This window comes from Petaurus breviceps, unplaced genomic scaffold, assembly GCF_028583685.1.
Source record: "Petaurus breviceps papuanus isolate PSGF00001 unplaced genomic scaffold, PetGlider_PUasm1.0 126, whole genome shotgun sequence".
NCBI classification, from domain to species: Eukaryota; Metazoa; Chordata; class Mammalia; order Diprotodontia; family Petauridae; genus Petaurus; species Petaurus breviceps.
The window spans coordinates 21711348-21732270 of record NW_027185655.1 but is presented as its reverse complement, the minus strand read 5'-3'; the positions used below and the strand labels follow the sequence as shown (position 1 = coordinate 21732270).

General features: G+C 40.0%; 1 protein-coding gene across 2 annotated transcripts in view; it reads right to left on the bottom strand.

The window, feature by feature from the left end:
* TSPAN5 (tetraspanin 5) overlaps positions 1-20923 on the bottom strand; it is a 205531-nt gene that overhangs the window by 5741 nt on the left and 178867 nt on the right. The window contains exons 3-8 of one of the 2 annotated variants that reach the window (XM_069094316.1): positions 12162-12308; positions 8079-8249; positions 6198-6323; positions 4048-4095; positions 3815-3931; positions 3319-3424 (exon numbers count right to left, since the gene is read on the bottom strand). In XM_069094316.1, coding sequence (XP_068950417.1) covers positions 3362-3424; positions 3815-3931; positions 4048-4095; positions 6198-6323; positions 8079-8249; positions 12162-12308 — 672 coding nt within the window. In that variant the 3' untranslated portion in view covers positions 3319-3361. The remainder of the gene's footprint in view (positions 1-3318; positions 3425-3814; positions 3932-4047; positions 4096-6197; positions 6324-8078; positions 8250-12161; positions 12309-20923) is intronic. The other variant, XM_069094308.1, reaches the window with a different exon arrangement.

Below are 20923 nucleotides of genomic sequence, written 5' to 3'. Positions count from 1 at the left end.
TGAATTATGTCCTGTAGGAAGGAAGAAAGGAAGGGAAAGAAGAATTAATTTAGATTGACTGGCCCTGCTCTTGATGGAGCTGTGTGGAATGTTTGTGATCAGCATTTCAGAGATGTCCACGGCCACCTCTTTAATAACATGTCCTATATTCCCCTTATTCTTCAGAACTTTTCAGATCTCACTGACAGTGACTCCAGCTCCATCCTTTAGTTCTCTCAGGGCCCCAGGACATAATTCATCTGGCCCAGGTGGCATGAACTCGCCAAGAAGAGTTAGATGCCATTTTAGTGTCTTCTCACTCAGGTATCACCTCTCATTAGCTATTTTCCCTCAGTGCCTTCCAGTCCAAAAATCATCTTCCTTGGAAGAGAAAATGGAAGCAATATAAAGAATTAAGCAGCTCTCTACCTTCTTCCTGTCAGTTTGTATCAGCCTCACATTTAACCCAGGAAGTGGCCCATCCCTCCTTTTTTCAACATAGTTTAATTTTTTCCCACAAAAAAAAGCTTTCAGATGAATTTATCTGTTTTATAATTTTCCTTTATAAAAATACAACTAGCAACTCCCTCATACCCATAAGTTTGGAAAGATGGCGAAATATATAAACATCTATCACTGGAAGGATTGTGGGAGAACAGACACACTGATGCATGATTGGTGGAGCTGTGATTGGTTCAATCCTCCTAGAAAATAATTTGGAACTGTAGTCAGAAAGTCACTAAATGGCATACACTCTTGGGAGTCATTGAAACTTCTATTTGGCATCCCAATATTCCAAGAAAATTGAGAATGGGGGGTGAGGGTGGAGCGGAGTAGAGAACCCACATGCACAAGGATGTTTAGAGCAGAACTTTTAGAAGTAACAAAGAATTAGAAATCTAATAAGTGTCCCTCAAATGTGGAACCACTGAACAAATTGTGGTACAGGAATGTAATGGAATATTATTACCACATAAGAAAAGAGGAATGAGGGATTCAAAAAATGCAGGAAGATGAACAAACTGGTGCATATTGAAATAAGCAAGAAAAGAAGAATTTGCATGACACCAATACTATGAAGGAAGGCAGCTTAGAAAGACCTCAGAATTGTCATCAGAGCAGCAACAAATGACTTGCAAAGACCAATGATGAGACAGAACTCACATCTTAAAAGGAAAGGTAACTGAATAGCACTTCAGAGTGGTACATTTTCAAACACGGCCAATGTTTTGATTTGTTTTGCATTTATTAGAAGGGAAGGCTTCCATGGGAGCAAGGAGGGGGTGGTGATGGCAGGCACAGGGAAGACTAGTGGGTAGTGACAAACAGGACCACAAAATCATTAACAAACCATTTTCTTCTTTTAAACATATTTCCACATCAGTCATGTTGTGAAAGAAGAATCAAAACAAAAGGGGAAAATCATGAGAAAAGAAAAAGGAGAGAGAAAACAGTATGCTTTGATCTGTATTCAGGCTATAGTTTTTTCTCTGGATGTGGATAGCATTTTTCATCATGAGTCTTTTGGAACTGGCATTTGGAGTCTTAGATCCTTGTATTTCTGAGAAGAGCCAAGTCTATCAAAATTGATCATCACACAATGTTACTATTACTGTGTACAATGTTCTCCTGGTTCTATTCACTTCACTCAGTATCAGTTCATGTAAGTCTTTCCAGGCTTTTCTGAAGTCTACCTGCTCATCATTTCTTATGGAACGATAGTATTCCATTACATTCATATACCACAGCTTGTTCAGCCATTCCCCAATTGATAGATATCCCCTCAAAATCCCCCCAAAAAGAGTTGCTATAAATATTTTTGTACATGTGGATCTTTTTTTATTTTTTTATGATCTCTTTGGTATATAAGCCTAGTAGTGGTATTGCTGGATCAAAGGGTAGGCAACAGTTAATAAACCATTTTCTTAAAGTGTATGATACAAAAAAAAATACAAAAGGGGACACAAGTGAATAGAGCTGTTTTGTTATTCTGTTAAAATAGATTTTTTTTAAAAAACAAAACCCTATAGTACACTGAAATGTGTTGTTAAGCTTGCAATTTTTTAAAAAGGGTAATTTTAACATCACTAATACACAAATACCGAAAGTGCCTGATTAGTTATTCCATCATTAGGAAAAAAAAAAACTCATCCTCTATATAGGGAAGAATGATAGCAAACCAGGGAAAACTTGCAGATCACCTCTCCATCATCAGCCTCCATTGCTCTGTGGATCTAAATTAACATGACTGAAGCTTAAGTGATTATTCAGTAAATGTACTACTTTTTTTATTTCTGTGCATGCCAAAAATCTGTCATTTCTTATTAGGATTCCCATGACACTTTTTACATGTTTTGAGTTAGTCAGCAAATAAAACTAAGTAACATCCAAACCAGATTTAACTCTCCAACTTAAACAAGGCTTGTAGTGAATCTTTCAACACATTATACCCACTGTATCAAGACTTCGGTTGGACCAGTCACTGATGGGGGAACAGGAGTGGAGTTATGAAGGGGAGGCTTCAGTATTCCAGGGATCTATAATTCTTGTGACCCAAATATGACTCACCCTTCCACCAACTGGTGAAAAGACACATAGAAAGTTCAGACTGGTACTAGGATAACAGTTATCATTAGGCCTATCCTTAAAGCTTCCACTAAAGTTCAAATGGCTTATTGGGGTGTGTTGGTGACCCTGGACTGCCAAAGATTCTGCCTGGACAAAACAAGGTCCTCAAATCTGCTTGAAGAAATAGAATATATGTAGAAAAGAATCTAGGAATATTCTTTTCATCTTATTCACCCCAACCAGATGCTAAGTCTTGTTGTGGGGGAAGAATCAGCATCTCCTGAATCTAAGCCCTTCTTCCCATATGCATCACAACTGTCCTAATTTAGGCACCTATAACAGACTGTTCCAATGACTTCCTAACCGGTGAACCTCTCTCCAGCCTCTCCATTCTCAACCGTTTTGTTATACAACTATCAAGTGGATATGTATACATCATGAGTCCAACTCTCCCATTCATTCTCTTGTTCAAGGAGTTCCTCTTGTATCTAGGATAAAATATAAACTCTGCTGTTTGGCATTGAAGGCCTTATGGGCTCTGGCTCCAACCTACCTTTCCGACATTCTCGTATATTCTGTGTGTGTGTGTGTGTGTGTGTGTGTGTGTGTGTGTGTGTGTGTCTGTCTGTCTGTCTCTGCCTCTCTGTCTGTCTGTCTCTCGCAAAAGATATGTAAACTGAATTGCATTTTAGGAGGAGACTTTCATTCTTACAGCAACCCTACTAGGAATCATTTTATAAATTCCATGTTTAATATGAATAAACTGCTCACCTGATGGCTCTATTTGTCTGGATTTTCATTCTATTGAGCTTTCTTAAGTCAAGGCAGATCTAGATCTACTGCATTGGCAGTAGGTAGCAGGCAAAAGCAATGTCTTCTAAAAATGAGAGTTAAATCATGTAAAAATTAATACCTTCCAACTACTTCCCTAGATTTCCTGCCACTAGTTTAAAAGAATGAAATCAGAAATAACTAGATGATAACAATTTCCTACCAGCTTCCTACGGGAAGGCTCCTTTATAACACTGTTCAAAGGAGCTTGAAGGCTAGATTCCTTCCAAGACCTGGGTACAAATCCTTCCTCTGACACCCAGCTAGCCACGCAAGCATGGGCAGGTCGCTTAACTTCCTAGTGCCCCAAGCAACTGTTTAAACCTAGAAGTTCCTGAAGAGCTGCATAACTGGGCCAGTGGAGGGTATTTTCACCTGGAGTGCTGCATAACAATTAAACAGGATGTCCAGCCTTGGCAAAGGAGGTCTTACTTACCTGAAGCAATGCAATGCCTATGAAAATACCAGCCACTATGGTTAAGTTGTCTTGTAACCATTTCTCAAACTGGGGCACACAGCCTTTTGTGTAGATTACAATCTGTTGATCAACCTCCTTGACAAAAGATGAGGAAAGAAGAGTGTCACAGATACTCTTATGGTTCCAAGGTCCATTTGTTTAAAAAAAAAAAGTCTTTGTGCTAGGCAGGAACAAGAAGAAATTATACTTACTGGCTTTTGCCTGGCATCATATCCACATTGAGTGTTGATGACATCTTCCTGATGGGAAAAGGAAACAGAGAAGTTTCTCCTTGGTACAGAGACACCACCAAACAGAAGCACGAGTTGTGGTTTAGGAAAAGACCTGGGAGTCTCAGTAGGATCACATAAGATTAGGGCCAGAAGGGAAAACCGTCCCATTGGCCCAAGAGCTGCCTACACACTGGTTTTTTTCCATGCAGGAAGATAAAAAGTACCTTTCACCCAGGGATCTGCTAAAGGTTTAAAAGATTTATCTAGCAAAGATTTAGTAGTTGTGCTATGATACCTGGGATACATGTTTACATTTAATTTGCATTATTAACTTTTTCTCTTTCACTTTCACAAACAATCAAATTAAGCCATAAAGCCAAATGTGTAACTATTTCCAGAGTATATAAATGCACACAGTGATAATTTAACAGTTGGGTCTACCAGCACACCCCTGCTCTCACTCCATTAATACCAGCACGAACTACCAAGGTGAGGCTGGGGGTGGAGTGTATGAAAGGTCAAAGAAAAACCAGGAACAATAAATGGAGCCTGCAAAAAAGTCAACGGGGACTCGATGCCAGGAAAATCTCCTAAATAATTTGAACTGTTCTAAAGGAGGATGGGCTGCCCCTAGAAAAAGTGGGTCATCTCCCTTATTTAGAAGGTGATCACTTTCATATCAAAGATTCTGATGCGGGTATCAATTGGACTGTGGCACCTTCTGACTCTAAAATGTTATAATTCTATGAGTTAATCAAGGCAAGGGATGAAAGCCCATGGGAAACAGGGAAAGGGCACCACAGCAACAAATGGACTGGCTGGATGTGGTTGCATCAGACATCAGGGGACAAAAAAAAATCGTTGTGATAATGAGAAAGTTTCATGATAGGACATGGTGAACCCAGGGTCCAAAACTTCCAATAAAAGGAAAACATCTCATAAGAGAATCTCACTGCATATTCATAGAATGAAAATCGGCATTCTCTGAAGCCAAGAGTGGGTACCCTGCAGCCTCAAGACCCTCTAGGTCCTCAAGTGCTGCCCTTGGACTAAATCCAAACTTCACAGAACACATCCCCTTAATCAAAGGATTTGTTCTGTAAAACTTGGACGTGGTCAAAAGGCCACACCCAAGGACCTAAAAGGCCACATGTGGCCTCAAAGCCACAGGTTCCCCACCCCTGTCTTCAGTCAGAACTCCCCAGAAGGGTGATCTGTCTGTTCATCTTCCAATCAATGCACACAATTACTTCTCTCACTAGGTCCCCACGTACTACTCCTTCTATTATCATCTTGGGGGAAGAAAGAGGAACAGACACCAGCTATATCTGAAGGTGATAACATCAACTGGCATTTATGGTTTGCAAAGCTGTGTGGATGTGTGTGAGTGTGAGTGTGTGTGTGAGTGTGTGAGTGTCTGATTGTGTGTGTGAGTGTGTATGTGTGTGTGAGTGTGTGTGTGTGAGTGTATATGTGTGAGTGAGTGTGTGTGTATACACTCAATCGAGCCTCACAACAACCCTGGGACATAGGTGCTGTCATTATCCCCATTTTACAGATGAGGAAATGAGGCTGAAAGAGGCTGAAAGTGATTTGCCCAGGGTCACAAAGCTAGTATATGTCTAAGGTAAAATTTGAACTCAGGTCTTTCTGTCTCCAAGTCCTGTGCTCTACCCACTGGGCCACCTGATTGCCTGTAAGTATGTACCATAAATGAAGTATAAAGAAGGTCATCCATCCCCTTATGAAGCCTTCCTTGATCCCTCAAACTGGATGTGATGTCACCTGCCTTCAGATATCCATGGCACTGTCTGATCCCCTCTCCTAGCATCTAGCACAGTCTGCCATGTATTCTAATTATTTGTGCACTTGTCCCCTCCCTTTACATTCAACTGTAAGCTCTCTGAGGGCAGAGACACGTCTGATTCTTTTTCAGATCTCCCACAGACTGAGGAGTGGTTCATTGCACATTGTAGGTGCTCAGTGAGTGTATACTGAAATGAACTCAGCAGTGAGTTTTGCCTTCAAGAAGGCGAGGGACAAGAGACCCAAGTCAGAGGAGACTCGTGAACCCCCCATCCCCTTACCCCACTCTCTTTGGATGAGGTAGACTTTGCTCATTCACTTACTGCAGGATCTTTCGTACAACATGAGAACGGTACACCACATCGTTCTCGACTTGCATTGGAATCTGTGCAATTGAAGTAAATATTTAGGTTCCAGTCATCCGCTCCAAAAGCCCCACAGCACTGCCACTGGAGTGAAAAGGAGAAAATTAGAACCCCTTGGCTCAACAATGACCACCCTGCCTCCATTCATCTCCCCCAAAACAGCACTCTGCTGTTCCAGCCAGCTGCCTGCCCCAGAATGCCCTTGGAAGCCAAGCAGAACCTGAATGGTCCATCCAAAAGCCTCCAAAGAAATTCAAGAGTCTGTTTATAAAATTCGTTCACTGGTTTACAATTGCTAAAGAAGGATGGAGAGTGACATCACAGCCAAGAAGGAACCAGGCAGCACATTTCTAACAGGCTTGGTTTAATTTAAGCAGTTTGAAACGGAGCCTGTGTCTGTTGGGTGTGGGAGGGAGGGAACGTGTCTGGCCCACAGCCTTCTTCACTATCGGGGAGGGGTACTGCCCACACCCTTCTCGGGGCCAACAGGACAATCTGATTATTCTAGGTTTTAGGACCAGAGCTGCCTGGAAGCATTCAGCTTCATGCCACTCCAACGGCCTGATTGGAAAAAAAACAAGAAACAAAAAACAAAAACGAGGCAGACACGTAGGATGGAATTTTCACCTAATGCAAACAACATCACACCAAGTCAACCATACTTGATCTCTGGGAAGAGTTCTTCTGGATAACACAAATCAGGACAAACCACAGAGGTGACAGAACTCCACCATATGAGTCATACAATCCAGCTACAAGTGATGCTGACTTTAAATTGGAAGGCTAAATCAGTTAAAGAGAACTTTAGAATCTGGTAAAGGGAAAGAGAGAGGCTTGGCCAACCACAGAGAAGTCATGGCATTCCTACTGAAAATAATGGCTTGAAAGGACATTACAGGTCCAGTCAGCCAATCTGTCCATTGTATGAGAGACGGGAGGGGAGGGGAGGAGCATTTCTGTAGTACATACTGTATATCAAGCACTATACTAAGCGCTTTTTACAAATATCTCATTTGATGAGGTAATAGAAACCGAGAACGGGAGATAATGGTCACAACAGGATGAGGGGACCCTGATTCTTTCCCCACTCTCCTCACTACACCATGGTGCCAATCCAGGGCCTTATTCAATAAACAAATGAATGGATACAAGTTTATGACCCAAGATCAAATGTTTCAGATGCTTTATACCGAGGGAAGTCTATACAAAGGCCAACATATCTTTCATTACACGTAAGTTATCATCATATTGCAAGATAATATATACATTTCTCTTTCAGTTAAACCTCACAACACCTCTGTATTAGACGGGCCTCATTTTAGAGATAACAAAATAACAAAAGAGATAAAAAGATCAAAGTCTCTTGCATGACTAGTTGCAGAGGTAGCAAAAAGATAGAGACCAGGATTCACACCCAGGTCCTCTGACTTCAAAGCCAGGATGCTTTCCAATTATATAACAGCCTAATTATGGGCTGAGGCAACAGGGGAAGCAGGTGCCAAAAAACACGTTATCTTTAGATACCAGGTGGAACTTTAAAAATACAAGCAGCTAATTTTTGTTCACTGCTAATAGGAAAAAACCAGCTAGCACTGCAGGCAAGCCCCCATATAGCTTCCCCACCTTCTCCCTCTTCACATCAAACAGAAAAAGCATCCGACACAGAATTCGACCTGAGACAGAGAAGGGCAAGTGAGAGGACCAGAAAAACTCCAGGCCATTGAAGGGATGTCTTAGGCAGCCAACAGGAAAAGCAGGGGTTGGGTGGGGGGAAGCAGTGAAGGAGAAACATCCATACAGACAGCTGCTTGGGTTGAAAAGAAACAAGACTCAACTTACATATTCCTGGGTAAAGTCTATGAGGTTTTGTAAGTCAATATCATCCCGGTAAGCTCTGATGTTGTTGTTTATAAAGAAATACAGCTGGTCTTTGATCCAGTCTTTGAAAACAAATGCCAGAACCCCAGCAGTGAGCTCCAGGAAGAAAATAATTCCCAGGAAGACAGAAAACTAAGACAATAGACACAGAGAGAGAGAGAACAGTGATGATGGTCATTTTCACCATATTTGATTAAAAGGCCCTTTCTTCTTCCTTTATAAGTCTTGTCGTTCTATGGGAATGTTATTCAGCCCTAAAGCAGACAATCATCAGTCTCTTGAGATTAATACAAAATTACATTTCAGCAAAGATTTTTTTTTAATCCCATCATCACATTTTAGGTGCACTGGTGTTCCAGTCAGTAATTAACCAAAACCCATAAGCAAACAAGAATGACTCATTATACCCAAATTAAGTCCAAATGAATTTCACATGACTGATGCTTCTACCAGGAGCATTTAATAATGACCAATTCCTTACCCCTAGGATGCTTTGCTGGTATTAAAAAATATCCTAGAGCTCTCCTGCCATCTGGAATGGTGGTCAGAATTCCCTATTCCTTTAGAGGATTCAGATGTATTTTTAATCCTTCCTTTGCACCTGCTGCACAGGGTGAAACAGCAGGTGGGTTCATTTGAGGAGAATGACACAGCCTGAGAGGTGGTGAGGGGGAGCATGGCATTAAAATAATCTTCCCACATTAGGGAGAGCAAAGTGAAACAAACCACCACCCACCCCTCCCGGCCACCTGAGAAGGGACAGCCATGTCCTCGGCCACATTTCTAACGTCCTTTTCCAAAACAGAATCATTTCTAAACTCAGAAGGTGCCTTTGTAAAGTAAAAGCAACTATCTTGTATATTTTGACTATAGTCAAAGTAGGGGAGCAGGTTCAAAACCATGGACCTAGTGGAAAATCATGATTTCCCTGAGAAAATTCCAAAGGGGTGTGGCACTTCTTGTGCTAAGCCACCCAACTGTCCCAAATCTCTTCTCTAGGCAAGTCTGATGCTGCTGAAACAGGAAATTGGAACTAGAGCATAATTATATTATATAGGCTAAGCAACAGGGACAGGCAAAATCAGGTGGCGTCTCGACCACTGCACCCTCAAGGAATTGGCAGGCTTGGAAAAGCCAAGTTAAAGGGACATAAATAACACTTCAGAGCTATCCTTTTATTTACAGCAAACAGGATCTACAAGATAGAGTGGGGAGAGAGAATCATCCATTTACTCCACAAAACAGATGAAGTGGGGAATGTGTGGTAAATATGGAAACTCTTCATATTAATATAGGTCAGGGGTTCTTAACTTGGGGCCTACATGGTTTGTAGAGAGATTTCAGGAGTTCCATGATGAATGGAGCTAAAATATCTTTTTTTTTTTTTTTGCTTTTTGGAGGGCATTTGGGATGAAGTGACTTGGCCAAAGTCACACGGCTAGTAAGTGTCAAGTGTCTGGGGCCTTATTTGAACTCAGATCCTCCTGACCCCAGGGTAGGTGTTCTATTCACTGTGCCACCTAGCCGTCCCTATATCTTTATTTTCATAAGCCTCTAACTTCCATTATTTAAAAATATTTCTTTGAGAAGGGGTCCGAAGGGTTGACCTGACTGCCAAAGGGGCCCTTAACACACGAAAAGAGTAAGAACCAAAAAAAAAATTGAAAAAAAAAGAGAAAGAACCCTTGACTTAAGTGGATGTTACGTCCATTTGGTATCGGTCTCTACTCAATTACGTTTTATAAGTGGTATGTCATAAGTCATAGCACCCTCAGGTCTAAAAAGGCCCAGAACTGCAGATCCAGCACCACCTTCTAGAAGACCTGACCTTCTAAAGACCCATCCCTTCTCCAGGTTCCTAAGTGCCTGCACTATTGTCTGGATTCCTAAGAGTAAAGCTTTAGAGACCCAGATGCCTGGATATACCATGATTGCTTGAGGCACCAACCAATAAGACATACTTAGAGGTGGCATGAGTTCTTTCAAATCATTATACCATCTCAATGTAATATAAAGATGTCTTAGTTCCTACAGCATTAATGGTTACTGGGAAGTTTACTCCAGGTAATATCCCCAGCCTTGGGCATGAAGAAAAGGAAGGTCAAGGGGGATAAAAGCTAAACACATAGTTATGCTTTTGAATAGACCATAGAATAATTCCTCTTTCTTTTATAGTCACCACTCTTAAGCATATAAAAAAGAAATGCACTATTTTTGATGACTTTGATTTATTTTTTAGTTTGATTACAGGATCAAACTCTCTTCTGTAGGAAGAACTAGCCCTAAACTAAGCCAGACTAACATACTCTCCTAAGTCTAGGTTACGTATAGATTTAGTGAATGGATAGATGGAAAAGACTTTATCATTCAACAGCAGACAATTTAGAAGAATAGGCTAAATTTCTCTTTCTAGCAGAAAACGGGATTGACCAGAGGCTAAATTCCCCTTTCTGGCAGCTGGAGAAAGGTTAGCTAGAGGTTATTTTTTCCAGTCTTAGTGGTTAAGCCCTTTTTTCTTGAGTTAGATAAAGTCTAAGTTGAATAATGGATTCCGCTAAGGAAGATGGGGGGGGTGGGGGGGGCAGGTGTTTGCTGCTGATCATAACTTCTTTCCCAGTCCACTTTCTTACAAAAGGTACCACCTGGAAGAGAGGACATCTGGCATAGGATTAAGAAAGTCTGGGAGAAGTTAGCTAGTCAGGTTACCTGCCTTGTCCAATTGAGTTCTTTTCAAAACAAATTTCTATCATTTTTCCAATTCCTCTTTTTTGTTTTAAAAACCATCTCTGTAAATCACTCCTGGTCTCTGTTTTCTGAGTCAGGTGACCTGGTTTGATATGTAAATGCTAGCTTTCGAAAATCAAACCACAGACTTTTGTAACTTTGTCCTGTTTCCTTTTTATTTCAGACAATCAATTTTAACACATACAAAATTCTCTCTGCTGTATTTATTATATCTCTATGTTTAATCTATTTTTGTCCTTCTATCCTCAGTGCTAAGCACATTGCAGGTGTTTAATAAATGTTTGAGGTTTTTTGTTTTTTTTTGCTTTTTGACCCTTGCTTTTGCAAGGATCCCAGTGATTACAGTGATGGCTCTTGTGATCCTGATTTAATTCTCTGTGGCTGATGATACCTACACAGCTGCAAGGGTGTTGGCATTAGCAACACCCGTTTTAAACATCACTCATCTGTTGCTAGAATGCCATGGGATAGCATGCCAACCTAGACATTTAAAAGTGCTCCCTTTGAGGAGATTGATCATTTTGAACTACAGTTACCAGGTATTTTTTTTAATCATAAAATAAACAGCAGTTCCCATAATGCTTTGCCATATTCATAGTCTCTCCTAAGGCAGTGGTGTCAAACTCCAACAGAAACAGGGGACATTAACCCATACATAAGGATCCTTGAAGGCTGCACATTGACTTAGAAAACCACGTGTTCATTTCTTTTTTATTAATACATCAACATATTAAAATTAGGTAGGAACTCCATTTTGGTAGTATTTTATTCCTCCCACAATTATATGTAAAGATAATTTTTAGCATTTATTTTTACAAGATTTTGAGGAACTACTTTTTATTTTGGTTTTGGCCATGCTGAAGAATGTTAGAGGCTGCCATGTTTAATGCCTTTGTCCTACGATATTCCTAAATTAATTGAAAATGAGAATAATCGGGGCGGCCAGGTGTCTCAGCAAGTAAGAGCACTGGCTCCAGTGTTGGGATGACCTGGGGATCGAATCCGGGTTCAGACACTTAGCACCACACCCAGAAATAACTGGCCGTGTAACCTTGAGCAAGTTACTTAACCCCGATTGCTTAAAAGAAAAAAGAAAAGAAAATAAGAACAATCACTTGATTGTGAGTTTATAAATACTGAAGTCACTCTAATAAAAAGGAACATAAAGGAAATTTTCCTTTTATTCCAATATATAGTGAAAGGGGGCACCTTGGTGCTACATTTGCAGGAGTCTTTCCCACACTATACCCTCTGCTTCCCAAACACAAAGACCAAGGATCAAAGATGATGGATACTTACAAACTTGAGAAGGAAAGTGTTTTCTCGAAGAGCTCCAATACATCCGGCAAATCCTAAAATAAACATAACTCCCCCCACAACCAGGAACAGCCAAACAGGATCAAAACCTCCTAAGTCTGTGATTGAAGAGATATTCGACAGTACTCCCTAAGAGGAAAAAAGAAACACAAATAAAAACACCATTGAGATGGGCTTTTGAATTCTGGTTTTGTGTGTTGTTAGGACCATGGTGTTTTTGTTTTGTTTTGTAATTTTTTTTTTCAATTCATGGAACAAAACAAGCATTTCCATAAACACAGTATAACAAAAAAAAAAAAAAAATTGCAAATGAAACTGCAAATTTACCAAATAAAATTGCTATTCCCCCCAAATACACAACAAAGTTATCGTGTGCATTTCCTTGCTTTTCCTTTTTTTTTTCTAACCCTTTCCCCACCCTAGGGATGGTTACCATTAGACATAAACAGGTGTGTATATATAATGAATGTATATGTATTATGCATATGTGTAAAATTATTCTACCATGGTTTTTTTTTTTAAACAGTAATTTCAAAACAACCCAGACCAACAGGTGAAATAAAAGTTATCAGTACCAAGAACAAAGAGAGAGAAGTGTCATGAAATTCTAGACAGATCAAGAATGGCCTACTGGGGCAAGCTGGGTGGAGCACCAGCCCTGGAGTCAGGAGGACCTGAGTTCAAATCCAGACTCAGATATTCACAAATTGCATGACCCTGGGCAAGTCACTTAACCCTGATTGCCCAAGAGGAGAAAAAAAAGTAGTCTACTCGCTGAGTCCCAAACTGGACATTCCATTTCCAGCAGCCGTGTCTTTGCACCTGGGGTCCCCCAGGTCTGTCTGCGACACAGTTTCCCTCACCTCTATTTCTTAGCTCCCTTCAAAGCTTAGTTCATGGACCTACCACCTTTCTGAAGTTCTTCCCAATTCACCTATATGTTAGCATTCTCTCCATTTTCATATTACTGTGTCTTTACTTAGCCCGCCTATGACACTTAGCAGCTATGTGACCATGGGCGAGTTAATTACTGCTCCTGAGCCTCAGTTTCCAAGTCTGTATAAATGAGGGAATTATACCCAATGGCTTCTAAGCTCTAAATCTATGGTCCTATGTGGTAAATTCAATAAAACATAGGGTCCTTGAGAGCTGTAACTAGGTTTCATTTTTCAATCCCCAGGTTTTACATAGCATAGTACCTTTTTCAAAACACACCTTCCAAAAAATGCTAGTTGAATTAAACTGATTGGAACTGAATTGTCTTCTAGAACAAAGGAGACTATGCTGCCCAGCCTGACAATGCCCCTGGAAGTGGCAGACACTAACCAGAGAAGAAGGCTCAATGAAGGCTCTCTTGGGAATGGGACAGAAATACAATTATCTAATAATTTTATTAGATGTCCAACTCTTCGTGGCCCCATTTTGGGTTTTCTTGGCAAAGATACTGGAATGATTTGCCATTTCCTTCTCCAGTTCATTTTACAGATGGAGAAACTGAGTCAAACAAGTTGAAGTGACTTGCCCAGGGCCTTACAGCTAGTAAGTGTCTGGGGCCACATTCGACCTCAGGAAGATGAGTCTTTCTGACTCCAGGCCTCTTAATAATTAGGGCTTTGCAGCAATGAAACAATTTGCCAGCTCTCCATCACTGGACGTGTTGAGGCAGTGACCATTTACCAGGGATATAGTTAGAGGGATTCCTGCATTGGGTTGAAAATTGGATTTGTACCCTTCCAATTTTATACTGGGCATCTAGGTGGTGCAGGGGATAGAACACTGGAACTGGAGTCAAAAAGACCCAAGTTCAAATCCAGCCTGAGTCAGAGGCCAAGTGTCCCAAGACCACCTGGCTGGCAAAGGTACAGCCCAAACCTACATCTTCTGACTCTGTAGTTCACTAGCGACTTCCTCACTTAGAAGATTTCCCTCTTATGACTCACTAAGGCAGGCCCCAAGTTCAGATAATTCCTGAGGACTGATCCACAGCCTGCGCCTTTCAAATTAAAGTCTAGTGGGGAATGGAAACAGTTATCTGGGCGAACCAAATATGTCCACATTGTACCACACTCAGATAAGCCATTGAAACATTACAGAAGAGTCAATTCTCAGTAGTCAGTAAATTTCAGGATAGTTTTTTCCCCTCAATACAGTCTTTTTAAACCATCTCCTCTGAATACTTACTCTTGCAGCAGCCCGCAGGAGTAGTTTTAATTGAGAGAAATTCAACATGTTGCCATGGAAGCAGCCGCCAATGTGGTCTAACACGCCTGCTATTTCTACAGCATTTAAAATCTCAACATATCAAAGACAGGGAGAGAGGGACAACTCTACAGAGGGCAGCAACAATTTCTCCTAATGTAATCTTGAGCATGGACTGTATGTGAGGAATTGGTCTCAAACTAGGTCAAGTGTAAGAAAACTGTGTTTGGAAGTAAAAATCACAGGCCAAAGTTTCTGTCCTTTGGCCCCACCTGAAATGGAGATGAAATTCACAGTTTCTCTGCTTCATTTCAACTTTACAAAATTTTCCTGTCCCCAAAGATCATTTTCCTGTCTTAGAAAACAGGATTTAGCAGTAAGTAAACGTATTCTTCCTAATACAGTCTTTGGGTTTTAAGAAGGCTATTTGGCTGCCCTCATTCGACCACACTGGGGCAGTGGATTGTGGGAGAGGAGCCACCAACTTTGGTATTTTGCTGAGAATTTTACAGGTAAAAATGAAGAGCTAGAAAAAACCCTGCGGAAAACTCATAGCAACAAAAGTCAACGAATGAAACAACTTCCAAGACTACACTCAAATGATTTCTGGAAACTCAGGAATTCAAAGTAACAACAAACCCTCTAGAAAACTATATGCTGCAAGCTAACATATTAGGAATTAAGGTGGGAAAAGTCAAGTTGCTACCTAACTTTGTATCCAGCTCACATCTAAATTGAGATAGAAAGATCATCTTAATTTAATCTTTCACTCTTTGCCCATTTACCTTATACCAAAAGTCAATATTTCCAGAGTCAATCTGTGAATGTTTTCACTGATGTTGGAACAAGAATCAGGCATTTTTTTCTGCTTTGTACTTCCTTCACCAATGAACTTAACTGTTCTACAACACTATAAATACAACATATCAAAGTTTATGAGATGCAGCCAAAGCAGTACTCAGAGGAAAATTTATGTTCTTGAAAGAATATATTAACATGAGAGAAAAAGAGAAAATTTAATGAGCCGAGTTTAGAGTTAATGAAATTATGAAAATGAACACTATCATTCAATTGTATCCATTTCTTGACCCCATTCAGAGTTTTCTTAGCAAAGATACTGGAGTGTTTTGCCACTTCCTTCTTCAGCTTGTTTACAGATAAGGGAACTGATAGCAAACAGGGTTAAGTCACTTGCTCCTGATCACACAGCTATGTACACACAGTAATGTCTGTGTACACACAGTAAATGTCTGAGGCTGGATTTGAACTCAGGGAAATGAGTTTTCTCAACCTCAGGCCTGATGCTCTACCTAGCGGCCCACAACATTATTGTACCAGGGGCCAATATAAGAATAAAACTTTAAAAAGAAAAAGCAAAAAAGAATAAAAAAGATGTTGAAATAATAAAGAAAATAAAGAACTATTTTTAAAAGATCAATATTCCTTCCTGATAAATAAGCAGCAAATTTAATGAAAATGAAAGTAAAAAAATCAAACAATCAAATTCTATAAAGACAGAAATTTATGAATTTTTTTGTTTTTATTGTATGGAAAAATGTTTACTAGAGTTTATCAAGTTCATAATAATGAAAAAATATTTTAAAAACAAGAACCACCTGTTCCATCAGGACTATGCTTTAGATAGTTAATTGACTATGAAAAGGATTTATCTGTGCAAAAATATATCATAGCCTTGCAATTTCTAATAGTATTGAACCGGGATCACCAAACAAACTGTGTGATAGGAATGGAACGAGAAATGAAACACGAACAAGACAAATAAATACAGAATCATTTATGTGAAGTAGCAGAATGAAGAAAATTGTTTATAGCCCTATATAAGACTATGACTATATAAATGACAATACAATATAAACATATAGATAGCCATGGCTATCTATAAATGCTCCTCCTCAATGAAGGTTTTTGCCAACATGCCTGAAAACGTCATGCTAACAAAGCATGGGAGAAACACCCAATTCTGTTTTCACTTTGTTGGTGACTAGGAAAGCATAAGAGCATTGTCCATTATCCAGAACCCAGGCAAGCATGACTTCATGAAGCCGATATACAGTACTAATGAACTTCTCTGGGAAACCAAATTTTGACATAATTTTCCATAAGCCCTCTTAAACTTTGGAACTGATTATGTTACATGGGAAACACTGGCACAGGACAGCCCAGTATAGCATGCCCTCATCAGAGAAGGGGCTGTCTCTATGAGCAAAGCAGAATTAAAGTAGCTCAAAAGAAATGTGAGACGCATAAATTTAGAGAATCCACCTCACATGTTCACGTGGACTTTTTGTGCCCAACCTGTGGCAGAACATTCCAAACTCACGTTGGTCTGATCGACCACAGTCGGATGCATTGTGACTAGACTCTAACATAGTGATGTCATTTTGGTCCTCTTAGAGAACGAAGGACAACAACCAAATATCTATAAATAGCATCTATCTAAATACGGGGAGAGGAAGTACAGATACGTGACTGCAACAATATGAGAACCCCTAGGTATGGAAACTCCCTTCACCAATGCAGCAATTTGTCTCTGACTTTACATCTGTAACTTAGAGTTGACCAAAGTACTAAGAGGTTTAATAATCTCCTCATGATCACACAGCTAACATGCTGACCAGAACTTGGTCAGATCTTCCTCACTCTAAGGATGGTTCCTCTAACCACTACCTGCCTTTATAATAATAATGAAGTTAACGATAAAGTTTAAAAATATTCCAAAGGAAAATAAAGCCATGGGGAATGTGGAAATAAACAGGACATTTTTTTCTTCTTTTGTCACATGCACATTTTTCAACAAGTGATTATCTGGAGTAATGAGAGATTTTTATTGTTTGTTCACTGTAATGTTTATTTTTGTGGTTGTTTACTCAATTTAGAATTTAAAAATTTGAAAGCCCTGGGTGAAATCAAACCCTAGGTGCCATTTCATCTAAATGACAAAATATATATATATATATCTGGATGTTCAATTTCTGGCCATGTCATTATCATTTCTCTATCCATTTGTACACCAATATTAAAAGCTGAATCTGTCCCCCCAAATGAATACCAAATCAGCTATTTCAACAGTTTGGTCTACATCACTATGGTTTTGAAATAGAAGGCAATTTCCCTGGGTATTTTATACTCTCAAATAGAAATTTATGGAAATAAGATTAAAAAAACAAATAAAACTAACAAACTACAGTTCTTAGATTACAAATAGATTTACCTAGTGACTAGGGAGCCAAACTTCCCCCCTAGCCTTACATTGATACTGAGAGTCAGAGTCACCATTCTTGGTTCTTGGGGACTGGTTTTTTTGTTTTTTTTAAACAATGTGTGAATCATTACTGAGGCACTTGCACTGTGAGGTAACAAAGAGTCTCCTATTTGCTTAGGAGTTGGAGACTAAGTGGATACACAGAAGGCAGCAATCTATCCCCTCACTGTTTTGAAAAGTATCCCAAGAACTGGGGTGGCTGGCCCATTCTCTAGCCTGTCTGCCAAGTGGCCAAGGGCACATGAAAGCTAAAGCATGCGGCCTACTGAGACGAGCCAGAACCTACGTTGGAATTGCCTCTTTGTTCTTTTCACATCTTAAGTTAAATAGTACCTGTCCTAAGATGGATGTGTCCAGGATTGAAAGTGGCTGCAAGAGTGAGAGGTCTGGAGGTTCTGGACCCAATTATAGAAGTGTTTGGTTGCAGGAATGGCAGTAAAAAAAAAAAAAAAAGGTTTTTGGAACAGAGAGAATGACAACTGACAAAGGAATTGGCTCAAGCCTGGAAATTTTAGCAACAGATATGTGCCAAGCCGAAGTGATATGTCAAGTGTCTTTTTACATGTAAATGTAAGCAGTTTTCAATGCTGCTTTATGTTCTGACGAACTTAAGTATCAGCCTCCCAGCAGATTGTACCAAGCTGTTTTAAGTTACTGAATCCTGTTCTGGGCTTGGGAGTCTTTTTATGGTTAGTTGTGTGTATGTGTGTGTGTGTGTGTGTGTGTGTGTGTTTAACTTCTCTTTAGGGAGGTCCTAGACATGAGTTATAAGTAAAATTGTCCCTGAGTTTCTTAGTTGGGGAATGAATGCACCAAAGAGTCTGAGAACAGAGAACTTAATCCCTGTCATGAGAGGCTGCCCAAGACTGAATCTGATCCAAACCCCATGCCTGGGTCCATAGCAATAGCACTCCTTGGGTGGTGAAGGGAGTGCCTTGTTGCACTATACCCTGTGGACTTAGCATTTTCTCAAGTTCAAACAGGCATAGAGCTGCTGCCCACTCACCCTATCTCAATGCAGAGTGGAAATTTTTGTTTTCTTCCCTTATCAGCCCACATAGAAAAGAAATGCTAGGAAAGTTCTCAATGCCTCAGAACGTCTTCTTCATTTCTATCATAGAAAGATTCCTTCTAAGAGGGAGCTTGAGGCAAATAACTTCTGTCTTCCCCATGCCAGTGGCCTCTTCCTCCTTAGTAAAGTATAAGATAGGAAGCAAAGTATTTTGCTGGAAGAAAAACAAGAAGAATGCAGAAGAGAAAAAAATATGCAACAGTGCCGTTGGCAGTGAGATAGTTAATTCATAAAAGAATGAAAAGACTACCTTTTGTCAATAAAGGGTTGGATTAGATAATACAAAATTGCTAGTTGACCTAGTCAGTAATTTTCAACAGTGGGAGATGGCTAAGAAGGTAAGGTATAGAAATAAACAAGGTTTGGGATTTGGTAAGACATGAGTGGAGACAGGACAAGGGGCCATTGGATTCCAAGGTAGAGGACAGTGTGTGGTTGAAATGGTTGGCTGTAGGGGCAAGCCTGGGAAAAGGCAAAAGTCAAACCCACTAAGGGTGATGGTCTGGGAAACTGAGGGATACAGGGACAGGAGTTAATCATGTTATTTAGAAGGAGAGAAGTACTGACTTTGTTAAGAAAAGAGGCATGACGAGAAAGATGGAAAATGGAGGAAATAGGTCACTATATATCACTAATGAGGATTTACATGTAAGAAGGGGCCAAAAAAGGCAACAAATATATAATTGTAATACATGACATAACATAAAACAACCCAAGCATTACACAAGTATCCTCCAAATATTTAGACTCTACTGCCCCAGCCCCATCCCTCCCAGAAAGGGTTCACTGAAATATTGCAATATTGATGAAGGGTTTATGCCAGAACACGAACGAGAATGATAAAGGTTCAGAAGTCATGAGTTAGTTTCCATCTGCACTGATGGAAAGAATATTCACAGCAATGAAATCACCGATCCATTAAAATATAAATATACCATTAAGAAACCAAAGACTTTAAAACCTGATAGTATAAAATGAGGTATTATAACATATAAAAACACTGTGACACAAAATTCACATAAAAGAGGGTAACTGATGATTTGGTAAAAGAAGAAAACAGTTTTGGGATCTTGGGAAAATAGAATTAATCTCATTTCCAATTAAGATTCAAAAAGCAATTCCCCCCCCCAAAATGTGAGAAATCTAATGTGAGAAGGCAATCCCCAATTATGAAGAGTAAGGCCCCCTAGGGCATCCATGCATGATGCCCCAAAATAAGGATTTAAGAACCTTATCGGGCTTATTCAGGCCAGCAGCTGCTCATTTCCATTGCATGAGAATATCTTGTTAGCAGGGGCATTTTTGGAACATCTTCAGTACAAGAGAAGAAACATGGGATCCGGGTTCTAATCAGCTCTACCATGGGTGTGGGAAAGTCACCTAACCTCTTCAAGCCTTGGCTGTTGTGAAGCCTTGGTTCCTTGTCTGTAAATAGAAGAGGCTGGACCAGCTGGCTGCTCAGGTCACTTCTAACTCTGAACCTATGACCCGTGTGTGACCTATAAACCCTGACTTCTCTGTTGATAAAATGACTACCCACTTAACATTGATGGCTCTCATTTTCCTTGTTATGAAAATAATTCCAAATACTGTGTAAATTTAACAGGAAGGAACTACAAGCCATGTAAACAAAGTAACAGACAATGGCAGAATCAAAGCCTCAGGAAAAAAATAAATAATCCTCCGAAGGAAGCCAAGAAGAAAAGGCGTCTCCCTGGCCAAAGCCTTCCTCAATATCCTTTTTCCTACTGTTCCTGTCCGCCTCTCAATATCATTTTTCAGAAAACTCTTCTATTATTGTTATTGTCGAGAACAAAAAGAATCCTTTTACCAAAGCAACTTCCAGCTCACACCTAAAACTGACATTCTCCCACTCTGATTAATGTTTTACTAACAATACCATTCTTCTTTTAAACTGAGAAAAAAACAGACTCTATCTCCTGAGCTGACTCTAATGGGGTCTGGGATCCAACCAAAATGATCCATGAATGCCCACATTCTCAGTTAAGCTTGGTGAATGTCGGAGTTAGGCCATGGACATCACTACTACTTTTAGTCAATCAGTTTTTAAAAGTATTTCTTAAGCACCTACTGTGTCCTAGGCCCTGAGCTGAGTGCTGGGGAAGTGGAAAAGGAATAAGCATTTCTATTACCCCTACTATGTGCCAGGCACTGAGCTGAGTGTTTGGG